Consider the following 12,148-nt stretch of genomic DNA (forward strand, 5'->3'; position numbering starts at 1 on the left):
GTGTTCTCTGGGTGAGTGATATTCCAAGCTAGCCTATTCTTTGGAAAGGGGGACCTAAAAGTCTTTTACAACCACAGGGAAACTTCCTAGATCTGGCAGAGATTACTCAGATATAGCTGTGGGGTCCTGTGTAAGGACAGTAGAGCTGAGGCTTGCAGGAATAAGGAGTTATACCAGAGCAAACCCTGGTTTGTTCTGTGGGATAAACAGCAGGACATCAGGAGAAATGTGGCACTCTGGGGTGGTATGCCACAGATGGGTTTGATACTCACTTTTCAGTAGCTTAAGTTTTTTGAAATTTATCAAAGCATCTGTTTTTGGCTTGGGGTGAAGTCAGAAAACCGCATTGTATTTGTAAATTTGGGTTAGATACTTAAACTTATCTGTGCTTAAAAAGTAGTTTAAATACAGCTCCCAATTTCTGTCTGTTCTCTTCTCAATTGTCAGGTTACTTTGCTGTATACAAGGCAGGTGAAGACCCTTTAACAGTGAGGGGGAAGGCTTCAAAACAGTACAGTTGTAAAACGTCATTAGGTATTTCCACTTGATTACACGCTTCTGACTCCAGTGTCCGGAATTGCATAGTCATATCAAGATCCCATTGGGGTTGGTCTTGAGTGAATTGAAAGTGGAAGTATATCTAAAACTGAAAACACCAAGTGAAGAAGAAAATCCACTTAAAAGCTTTTCTGCTTCTGTATTTAATAATAGCCTTTTTCTGTGCAAAGAATGTTTTCATGAAAATAGATTTAATTCATCTAATGTTTACTTCTCATATTAAGTCTCTGAATCCATCATCATAGAAAGGTTTCTCTGACGTAACTTTGTGAAGAATATTTTTTTTTTTTTAATAAATTCTGTTTTCCTGTAAACATATTAGTTCAAGACCAAATAGAGTGACATAAAGCAACATGTGCCATGCATTGTTTTACATGAGCATGTGCATGGACTGTTTCTGGTTATTTAAGTGTCCCATCTAATATGTTGGAAACTTTATTTTATTGATGAACGTAGAATAGGTTTTTGCTCTTTTTTTTTTTTCCCAAATCAGTGGCGAGTTACCTTCCTTTCTTTCTCTCTCACCCTCCATTTTTGTTCTTTGTTTTCCATCTTTTCTCTTATCCCTCTTTAAATAACTGTTTGACTGGGAACAGATAGATGTTCCTATTGGAGGTGCACTGATATATCAGTCCATATTGGATCAGCATTGAAAGGAAAATTGACGTTTTTGGCAATCAGCTTTTTTTGGCCAGTGTAACCAGTAATGTCACCGATTTTAAATGTTGCACGTATGTGACCAGGAATGTAGCCTGACAGCTTGGGGAGCAGCATCTGGCTGGTAAGTCTGTTGTGGGAGAAGGGGTGTGGGGGTACAGATTGAGGCCCCCCCAGGGAGGAAGGGAGTGGGCTGGTGCGGGGCCAGGTGCTGCCCAGCTTGGGTGGGGCGGGGTGCAGGATGGAGCTGTGGGTGGCTTGTCCATGGGGGCACAGGGATGAGGGGAGGCATGGGGGGCATGTGCGCCCCCCCCCCAGATTTATGCACAGGGCAAGGGTGGGCTGCCTGCTGCAGGGCCAAGGGCTGCACAAGGCTCTTCTTGGCAGCAGGGCTGGGCTGGGGCTGCACTCAGGGCGGGTGGTGATGCTCCAAAGGAGGGCTGCAAGAGGGCTATGGCAAATTTTTGGAGAGGCCATAGCCCACCCAATAGCCCCCCTCCCAGGGCCACCATCACCACCCACCCTCCCCCTGGCCACCCTGAGTGCAGCCCAGCCCCCTTCCCTCCCTTGCCACCAGGAACTAGCCAGTGCAGCCCCTGGCCCTGAGCCTGCAGTGGGCAGCCTGCCTTCACCCTGCACACAAATCCAGGGGGGCCCATGTCCCCTGTGCCTCTCCTGGAGGTGGACACAATGGTGGGAAGCCCCCCTGGACGAGCTGCCCATGGCTCTGTCCTGCACCACGCCCCACCCCGGCTGGGAAATACCCACCCTTGCCCCAGCCCCACTCTCTCCCTCCCCATGGGTGCCTTGAACTGCTTCACCCCCACCCCAACTTACTGGCTAGACACTGCTCTCCAAGCTGCCAGACTGCATATCGGCTATCGGATTGGTATTAACGAGCCATATAGGCCAATAATTGGCCAAAAATGCTTGAATTGGTGCACCCATAGTTCCTATAGTGTTTAACACGTATAAAGATGCCAGAGGTACAACACTATAAAGTAGAGAATGGGATTAGTTTGAAAACTAGGAAGTCTCTTTTTATTTGACATGGTTCAGGACATGCTCAAGCTTTAAAAATAGTCCACAATTTTGTCACTTTCTGTCGTCTTATGTAATTTACAATGAAATTTGAAACTTTTACAGCTATTTTCTGTTGACTCGGCCCTGACATAAATGTAGCATATGTAAGCTAAGCCAGTCAGAATTGTCTAGTTTCAGTAGATATGGGATAGAAGTCATTAAATATGTACAAAGAAAAGTAGAAGATTAAATAAGACAATAATTTTTATCGTTTATTTACTTGGAAATCTGACTAGAGCCTATTTTAAAACCTGGGTGAAAAAGAAGGGATAATAGCCTAACTGATAATCTTTATCTAACCAAACACACCACTGTCAGTGTTAAGCTCTTGTGTTTAATTTAAATATTTTACCACAATACTTTTTCCATTTCTTTTTCAGGAACGTCATCCTACTCTCATCAAGGCTATGGTTGTGAATCAAAACTCTATAGCCTTGACCATGGCCAAGAGAAACCTCAAGACAAGAAAAAGAAAACCTCCGGTCTTGCCACCCTCAAAAAGAAATTTATTAAGCGAAGGAAATCTAGCCGATCTGCAGATCATGCCAAACAGATGCGAGAGCTCCTCTCGGGCTGGGATGTCAGAGATGTCAATGCATTAGTAGAAGAATATGAGGGAACCTCAGCCTTAAAGGAACTTTATCTACAAGCCAATTTGGCAAGACCAGAAACCAGGACGCTACAGAAAGACATGGCTGATCTGTATCAGTACAAGTACTGTACTGATGTGGACTTAATATTTCAAGAAACTTGCTTCCCTGTGCATCGTGCGATATTAGCAGCAAGGTGTCCATTTTTTAAGACGCTGCTTTCTTCCTCACCAGAGTATGGTGCAGAGATAATAATGGACATTAACACAGCTGGCATAGACATGCCTATGTTTTCTGCATTGTTACACTACCTTTATACAGGAGAGTTTGGGATGGAGGATTCAAGATTCCAAAATGTTGATATCCTTGTGCAGCTTAGTGAAGAATTTGGAACACCAAATTCCTTGGATGTTGATATGCGTGGGCTGTTTGATTACATGTGTTATTATGATGTGGTTCTTAGCTTCTCGTCCAACTCTGAATTGGTTGAAACTTTTGGTGGAAGTCCAAACTGCATAGATGAAGAGCTCAGAGCTCACAAAGCTATTATTTCATCACGGTCCCCATTTTTCCGACACCTACTGCAGAGGAGGATACGAACTGGTGAAGAAATTACTGATCGAACTCTACGGACTCCAACTAGAATTATACTGGATGAATCTATCATACCAAAAAAATATGCTAAGGTCATTTTAAACTGTGTGTATACAGATGTGGTGGACCTTTCGGTTTTGCACTCCAGTCCCTCAGTGGGGAGTCTAAGTGAAGTTCAGGCTCTTGTAGCAGGAAAACTAAACATGACTAGGGCTGAAGAAGCTATGGAGCTTTACCACATAGCACTGTTCTTGGAGTTTAACATGCTTGCTCAAGGTACGTAGTATTGCGTTCACTTCCAAATAAGTGATATTTCCTAAACTTGAATGCAAGCCTAAATTGCTGCTTTTATGTGTTTGTTTGTTTTTTTTAATAATGTTTTCTTGATTGCACTTAGCACTAAATAAGAGCTGGCATTTTTCAAATCTCAGCATGCTTTACAAAGATAGCAGATGAGTAGTATCTCCATTTTATGTATAAAGAAAGTAAAGTGCAGAGAACCAAAGCCATTTTCCCCAGAGTGCCATGGTAAGCCAGTGAAAATGCTCTAGTCAGTCTTCCATGTTGTTTTCCATAAGTCACCTTATTTTAGCTAAGAACTTAAATACTTATTGTACGCCTAAGTGGTAACAATGCAGGTGTACAAGTGAAACACGATGGGAGATTCTGTATTCGAAGTTTCTCCTTTTATACAACATTAATGATTAAGTGGGCATTTGCTTTGGAGATACTCATTTGCAGACACAACTTTAAAAATCCAGCAAAGTAATTTTTGAATGTTTGTTTTTAATCCAATCTGTTTAAGGTGGGGCAAAACAGTGGCTTTGGCCGTCTGTGGGTTTTGTTTACAGTATAAAAAAATGGCATTCTGAGTGCAAGGAGAACCAGCATCTCAGGAACAAAACCAGACATCTTATGAACAGCCCTCTGAGCAGTTTGCATGAGCATAAGTGCTAAACTGGAGTGGCAGGGAGGGGAATGGGGATGAGAAATAGAAGCTCTGGCAATGAAGGGAGTGGTCTGCTAGTTAAACAGCTGCTTGGCAGTGTCAGCTGCATACATGCTGCAGGAGGGCTTCCTGTACTTAACATTGTGCAGCTGGTGGAGATTTTGGTTTTAAGATGACATGGGAAAAGCTGTGGATCTCTGAGTTGGAACCCACTGCGTCTGAGACCGTCCGTCTGCTATTCCAGTCTGTTGGTACCAGGATGCATAGTGTGTTGGTTTTAGACGTGAAAGAGAGAAAGTTAACTCTTTGATCTTCCTGCACTTCACTTGTACGTTCCTATTTAAACTTGTGTATAAGGTTTAAACAGTAACTTATATTTATACCACATATCTCCCGGTTTGATGCTCCTCAGCTATCTAGGGGAGTGCCACATCCAGGCAGTGCCTCAAGGTACTAGTCCCTCTCCCTCTGCCTGCCCTGCCACCTCTTGGTTCCTGCTGGGGCACCATGCAACTTCCCTCCTGTCTTCCTTGCCGGACTGTGCCCTACCCAACACTAAATAATAACCAGTAAGCTATAACCAGTTATCACTGGGCTTATTGGCTAAACAATTAACCATTTAACCATTCATATGCCTAGTGACTGGTGATTTTTTTTTTTGGTGGTCTTGTGGGGGACGTATGTTCCCAAAGTAAAACACGTTAAAGGACATAATCTTCAGAAAAGAGTTTTAGGGCCCTTTACTGTATCTCAAACAGGGCCTCTAAACTTACTAGTTGCTCTTTTGAAATCTTGACTAAGCTCTCTTTCATGGTTTTACTTCAGGGGGTGGAGTCAGCATGGCGCAGTGGATGAGAGATCTGAGTGCTTAGGAAAGCAGGAGCATGGCTTTGAGAGAATCACCTTTTGTCTCCCCATCTGGAAATGGGAAATGACAGTGTGAAAGCATTCCCTAGAATGAAATGCACTGAGACTCCTATAAACACCTATACTGCCTCTTCAATAGTTGGAATTAATTTAGCGTAATGTTTCTGGTATGTCTGCAAAAGAATACCAGAAAATATACTTGTCGATGTAAATGACGGAAGAAGTAGAAACAGGAAGACTAAAGCTCATAATTGAGACTGAAGGAAAGACAAGATCATGTGGTCTGTTAAGGTTGTCAATTTGGGTGTCTGGCTATGTAAATTATGCAAGATAGATTACATGATTGCTGTGGATTATTGGGGAATTTAAGATCAATTTAAAAGTTTTAAATTAATATGGACACATTGGGTAATGAAACAGAATATTTGAGCTATTTTTCAGCTTTCGGTAAACTTTTCAAATCAGTCGAAAGAAAGTTGAAGGCTAGTTTGTTCCAGTTAGATTTATGAGATGTCACCACAGGGTGTGGACGCACGTATATTTGGAGTTTTTTCAAAAGGGCAACAGCTGCTACATCCTAAAAGTTGTGAAAACCGTTCCAATTTAAATACTGCTTCATGAAAGAAAAAATATGGAATGAATAAATGATATGAAGCGAAATATCACTAGAAATATTTGGGCAATGTTTCTGTCACTGTAGCTTTATGGAATGAATGATGTTTATGATGGAAATGAAAATGCCTTCAGGAGCACAACTTTGTTCTTTTGTCAGGGTTTGAGAAGTCTGTTCACCAGTGAGGAGTGGGATGCTGCTTCACAAAGGTAGCTATCAGCACATGCAGAATTTAAACTTTCAGTGTTAAATATGTCTGGCCCTTCTATCTGATAGTGCAGAGCTGTCTTCCTCAGGTTTCAAAAGCTCTTCTATATCTGTATGCTCTGGTGAGGGTAGGTTTGGGTCTAACCAACTCTTTAGTTTGTGGTTGATGTTACTGTATCTGCAATCTGTTTGTTTGAATTCTGTGTGCTGCCATGTTGTATGCAGCTACTCCTTGCTTAACGTTGTAGTTACGTTCTTGAAAAATGCGACTGTAAGTGAAACGATGTTAAGCAAATCTAGTTACAGCACAGTAGTTATCTACTAGCAGGCAGCGGCCAAATAACTTTTATAACCAAACGTTGTGCGACTTTAGATGAATATGTTCTCTAATAGATCAGCGACGTAATAACAAAACAATGTTAACCGGGATGACGTTAAGTGAGGAGTACCTGTACTGTATGGGACCTCTATATGGGAAGCATCTCATATTGTCCTGCTGACAGAGATGGGATACTAGACCAGTTATTGGTCTCATCTGCTGTGGCAATATCTATATGCTTATCTGAGGCGCCCTATAATGTGCTGATTTTGACATGAAGATACAGCACATGGCAGGCTGAGCATTTGTGGCAGTTGGGAGCCACCCAAGGATAGTAGCATGTAGCAGCCACAAGGGTATCTAATCTCTTGGAAGGTGGAGAAGGAGGAGGGGAAGAATGTTTTTGGGGGTTGGTAGATAAAGTACAAAGCCCTATTGTTGAGGCCTCCATCTAAGAGCTCCTTTCCTGTGAGTCCATTTCCAGTGCTGTCTAATATTGGTCAGGCATTGCACAGATATAATTCAGGACCTAATTTGTCTCATGGAAACTTGATACTGATGAGGCATAAAAGATTGTAGCTTGGACATTCAGATCCTAGTTCATATTCAGGCAATTTCAGAGAGAAAAAAACCCCATAATTTTATTTGTAAACTGGCAGATGTGAGATGAAATTCAGTGAGACAAGAAACATGCAGCTCGGTGTCACTTTTCAGAAGAGTTCTGCACTTTAAGTAGTTTCTGATTATAACGGGAGACTTGGCTGGCTAAGGAAAGGTATAGAGACTTGGATATTGAACAAATGCTATAGAATAAAAGGCTTGGGTACTAAAGAATAGATCACTTTTAATATGAACTGTATCTATAGTGGTATAGAACGGTGAAATGCGAGGAGGAGTTTTAGCTTGTTGAGTGTATCCTCCACAGGAAGTCTGTATCAGGATGTTGTTTTGTAATATTCTTGAAGGCTGAAGCAGCATCAGTGTTGACATCTTATAAGAGCTACCACAAAAACAAAGGATGCATGTTCCTTGAAGAACTTTACCGGGGTGGGGTGGGAGGGTGTCATCTCCTCCACAGTGTTGCTCCTGGAATCGTGGCTAAACTTCCATAACATGTGGAATACAGTCTTTTTTGGGTTTTTTTATAACTACACTTTCTGAGAACCTGCGTCAAAGGACTGTGAAATGCCTTCGCTTCTGAAATTGTATAACGTGCGGAAGACCTTCTGTATTGCTTTTATAGGCTGCCTGTATGCCAGATTTGGATAGCAGGTCCTCAAATGAACTGATACCAAATGAGTCTCTTGATTTATAAGGAAAGTGCCAAAGCATTGGTACCATCTGCCTACAGAGCAGGAAGACGTAGAACAGGCTCTAGGTAAGGTGAGAGTGTCAAGGATTTAAAATGTTAATAATAGAACTTGCAAGAAAGTAGTAATTGTTTATAAGTACTGCTGCTGTCTCTTAATGTGCTGATAACTGATAAAGGCATTTTGAAGAGAACAGTTGTAATAGATAATAAGTAGGGACAAATACTTATGCAGATATGCAAATAATTAGTATATATCAGTAATTCTCCACTAGGGTGCTGCAGGTTGCCATACAACATTAGCACTATGAGGTGTGCAAACCCAGAGATTTCAGATAAGATTCCCTAGTGTTAAAAACATATTTGGGGCTTTCCGAGTTCTTTGCAATGGAAGAATTGCTCTAGTGAAAACTAAGAGCTAACATTTTCCAAGGGGCGCCTGGAGTCTGTCAAGCAGTGCTTAAAGTCTAAAAAGGTTGAGAACTTCTGGTGTGTGGGTGGGGTATATGTGTATTGATGTTACATTTTTGCATATAAATAAAACTAACTGAAGCTTAGAGCATTTAATAGGTAAACTGAAAACAAGAACTGAATTGAAAATAAACTAATTGTAGAGAATCTCTCACTGTTCACACTGTTCAGTGGATTTAAGAATGTATACTCGTTACACAAATGGGTCTCAATAGTAATCAAGGAATTGGATCAGAAATAAAGCACAGTGTAAATTAATTATTGTGCTTTTTTCTTTTTTTATAAATATAAAAAATGCAATTTTTTCTTAAACTGGAAGTGTGATGAAAACAAGTGAAGAATTTTGAAGATGCTCAAAACAATGGTGTAAACCACTTCTTTAAATGGGGATGTTATCCTAGCAGGATAAAATCATGAAGAGTACAAAAGGAAATGAGAGAATTATACATAAGCATAGAGAACTGCTTTTCTGGCTGCAGTAACCCTGGCAAAGAACATACATTTGGCTTGACACTGAGATTTGTATTTAACTTCTGTGGAATTTTTCAACTTAAATATTTTTGAGTCAATATGTTCTAAAATGTTTCAGCAACACGTGATGGAATTGCAGTCCTTATTATCATGGAAAATACTGATTATCTTCATATGTTGCTGTAGCAATACAATTACAGATCATTTTATATTGGGTTTAACTTGAACATTTTTAAAGGATTCAGTTAAAACCTCTTCCATTTTAAAAATGTCTTGAAAGTACTTTTACTGGTCATAGTAAACTCATTAACTCTTCTGCAAATTTTTGAAAATTTAAAAAAAAATTTATGATCCCCCCTCCCCCATTTCCTGGAAAAACCAGCAGAGAGAGGAGAGACTACAAACGAGAAAGTAGTAAAACCTATAGATAAAGGGTTATGAGATGTAAATTTAGTGAAGGGAAATATTTTCTTATTCAGGATTATGCTAATTTGTAATAACAAGTGGTTTTATAAAATATCCCATTGCTGTGTTAATCTGTTTTCCATTAATTGGAGGTCTCAACCTTGTAGAAACCTTATTTGCTCCTTATCCTGATAAATTGTGATGTCAGCAAAGTATCAGTGGCTTTTTTATTTTACTGGCCCAAGTTTATAACTTACCATGTAGTATCAAAAGAGTAAAATAATGCCAAGGTTTGTGGATAAATGAAAATCTCAATAAAACAAAACATAAGTTAATTGAGAGAGAAAACGAGTATATTTGCCTATCAGATCTTTTAGCTGAATGTGTAGGTTTGCGGAAGATGAGCACAAGAATAAAATATTCCTATAGTCATGGTATAAGTTCAAGGATGTGTATATTACCATAACATAACCAGCTTAAGTTTTTCTTACTAGAGCTTACAGTTTTTTACTTCCATGCCTTTTTCTTAAATGTAGTTGTACTTGAAACTAATTCAAGAGATCATAATGATAGCAAAGTTTTGGTTTGAATTATTATGATGAGGTGTGCTTAAGATGCATGGAACAGGGTGTTCTAGTGACGGCCAAGAAATGTAATTATGAAATGCAGAGAGACTTCCATCTGGGCCTCTAGTACAAATGGGGTAGAAAAAAAGGCCCTTTCAGAAAACTGGCTCCCATAGTGCCTTGTGAGTTTCTAGAGTTTCTTCTCTCTGGTATTTTCAACTGCTTAAGTTCTTGCTGAAGCACATCTGTTAATGAGTTCCAAGGTGACCAAAGCTTGGAACCTCTACTGTTTTCCCCAGAACCTTTTGGTTCACCTTTAATCAAATTCTTGATTATACTTTTCACCCATTCCCATCCATTTTGTCAGACCAGACTGGGTGTTGGTAGCTGGATTTTAACACATTTAAAGTAGTCTTACAAGTCCTAATCCAACTGTTTTTATTCTCTGTTTACTGAATTTTATTTCTGTCTTCAAGGTCCTTTTTGAGAAGATGCTGTTTTTACTTTGTCAGCAAATACTTGTTATATATCTCAGTTCAAAAGGAATACTATTGCCATTTCCTGCTACTGACTCTAGTTTTACCTCTTCTGCTACAGGTGTCCTGCAGTAGCAATTGTCTGTGGCCTTTTAAATGACATTCCCAGTGGAGGAGAAGATCAGGGTGTTGTGTTAAGTGTAACTTCCTTTATTTCCACGTGCTAGCTCTGGAACAGAGATGATAAAGTAACTGGCAGTGATCAGACCCAGCATCAAGTCCAGCACATTGGCAACTGTATCTCAAGAATCGACTCTTGGCCTGCGTCCAGCCGAGCACGGTTGTGTGGTATGTAGTGCCGCAGACAGGTCTGCAGCACCATGTACCACACGTTCAGTTGTTCTCCACACTACAAGGGAGCAACATGGAGGGGTTTTTGACCCCTGGATATCCAGGGGTCAAAAAAACCTGTGGAGGAAAAAAAGTGGAGTAGCACATGCATGGGCAGCACACGCCACTCAAAAGCAGAGCCAGGCTGCCCAAAGCCACACTGCAGCTGCCAGCTAGGTTCAGAGTGGCCAAAGCATGGCTGTGGCTGGTCAGGCTCTGGTTTTGGGTGGTACACACTGCTGCCATGTATGCTGTGCTGCTTTTTTTTCTCTGTGCTTTTTTTGCTACTGCACTGCAAATATACAGCATTGTGAACCAATATACATGCACCGTGCACATTTTGTGACCCCCCTCAAAAGCCTTTGAGGTGCCACAAAGCACATGTTCCCACTCATGGGACGCAGCTGTGAAGGCTAGGTACAGTGCAAAGTCCTGTGCTGCTCATGAAGTGTGCACTCAGTACATCACTGCCTCCATGTGAACTTTTGTGTAATTAGATTTCTCTTCTAAAGGCTGGGCATTTGTTCACATGTCAAGAAGTAAATAACACTTAAGAAAATTGCCATAGTCTTCTTATATTTCCAAATACTGAAAATTCTGTGGGAGTCACAAGACCGGGCACTGCATCAATAACACTTGTTCATTAACATTTATATTACTGTCCCTTTTAAAATAATTTCATAACATTTTTAAGCCAAATACATAGTTAAAATCTAGATAGATGCCAGACTTCTGCTAAGAATGAACTGAAAGTACATTTGGATTCCCAGGGTATTTAATTGATCATGAAATATTTTATTTATTTATTTTATTTTATTTATTTATTTTTAAATCTAAAAATGAAATTTCCTCTTGCAGGAATCCTTACTGTTAAGATAAAGGTATTTTTGCCTTCCTTAAAGTCTGTTCTAACTTTTGTTAAAGTTAGTCTCTTACCTGATTTTTAGAGTCAAATTAACTGATCGAAGTTAGGTTTGGTTTTTAGATGTATATGAGCTGATTCATAGTAGAAATGCAACTATTCTATAGATTGATCATGATAATAATTCTGGAATTGTGACCAAAACCACAAAAGGGCTCGGGTATTGTGGGTCTCAGCACAGTGATAGCACTTCAGTGGGAGGGGAAAAGTGGTTGAATACTGGGAGGGACACTGAACCCACTTCATGGGTGGGTCCTCTAGGCCAGCGGTTCCCAAACTCTGACCGATTGCGCACCACCAATTTAAAACAATACAACCTTAAGTACCACCAGCAAATTTTTGTCATATAAAGTAAATATAGTAAATCTGTTAACATGTACCACTGACAGGTTGTCTGCGTACCGCAGATTGGGAACCGCTGCTCTAGGCTATAGCAGTAGTAGGCACCCCTTTCATGTTTTTCAGTGAAAGTGGCTGTGACTGCTGTTACCTGTGAAATGTAAAGCTGTTGCTCTGATAGGCATGTCCTGAGCACATAGGCTGGTCAGGGACACCTTGGTTCCAATCCCAAATCATCTTGGGCACAAAATAGGTTCAGCCTGGGCAAAATGGCAGTAGTTCTGAGCATGTGCAGAAGCCGAATTTAAGGGCCTTAGAGAGCTTTACTGTCAAAAACTAGGCACCAAAGAAGTTGGTGGGGA

General features: G+C 40.5%; 1 protein-coding gene across 1 annotated transcript in view; it reads left to right on the forward strand.

Moving 5' to 3' along the window:
• The window catches only part of BTBD7 (BTB domain containing 7), a 62,090-nt gene that overhangs the window by 8,969 nt on the left and 40,973 nt on the right, over window positions 1–12,148 (forward strand). The window contains exon 2 of the mRNA XM_006025494.3: window positions 2,679–3,758. Coding sequence (XP_006025556.1) covers window positions 2,679–3,758 — 1,080 coding nt within the window. The remainder of the gene's footprint in view (window positions 1–2,678; window positions 3,759–12,148) is intronic.

The sequence above is a fragment of the Alligator sinensis genome, unplaced genomic scaffold, assembly GCF_000455745.1.
Source record: "Alligator sinensis unplaced genomic scaffold, ASM45574v1 scaffold47_2, whole genome shotgun sequence".
In the NCBI taxonomy this organism is placed as follows: Eukaryota; Metazoa; Chordata; order Crocodylia; family Alligatoridae; genus Alligator; species Alligator sinensis.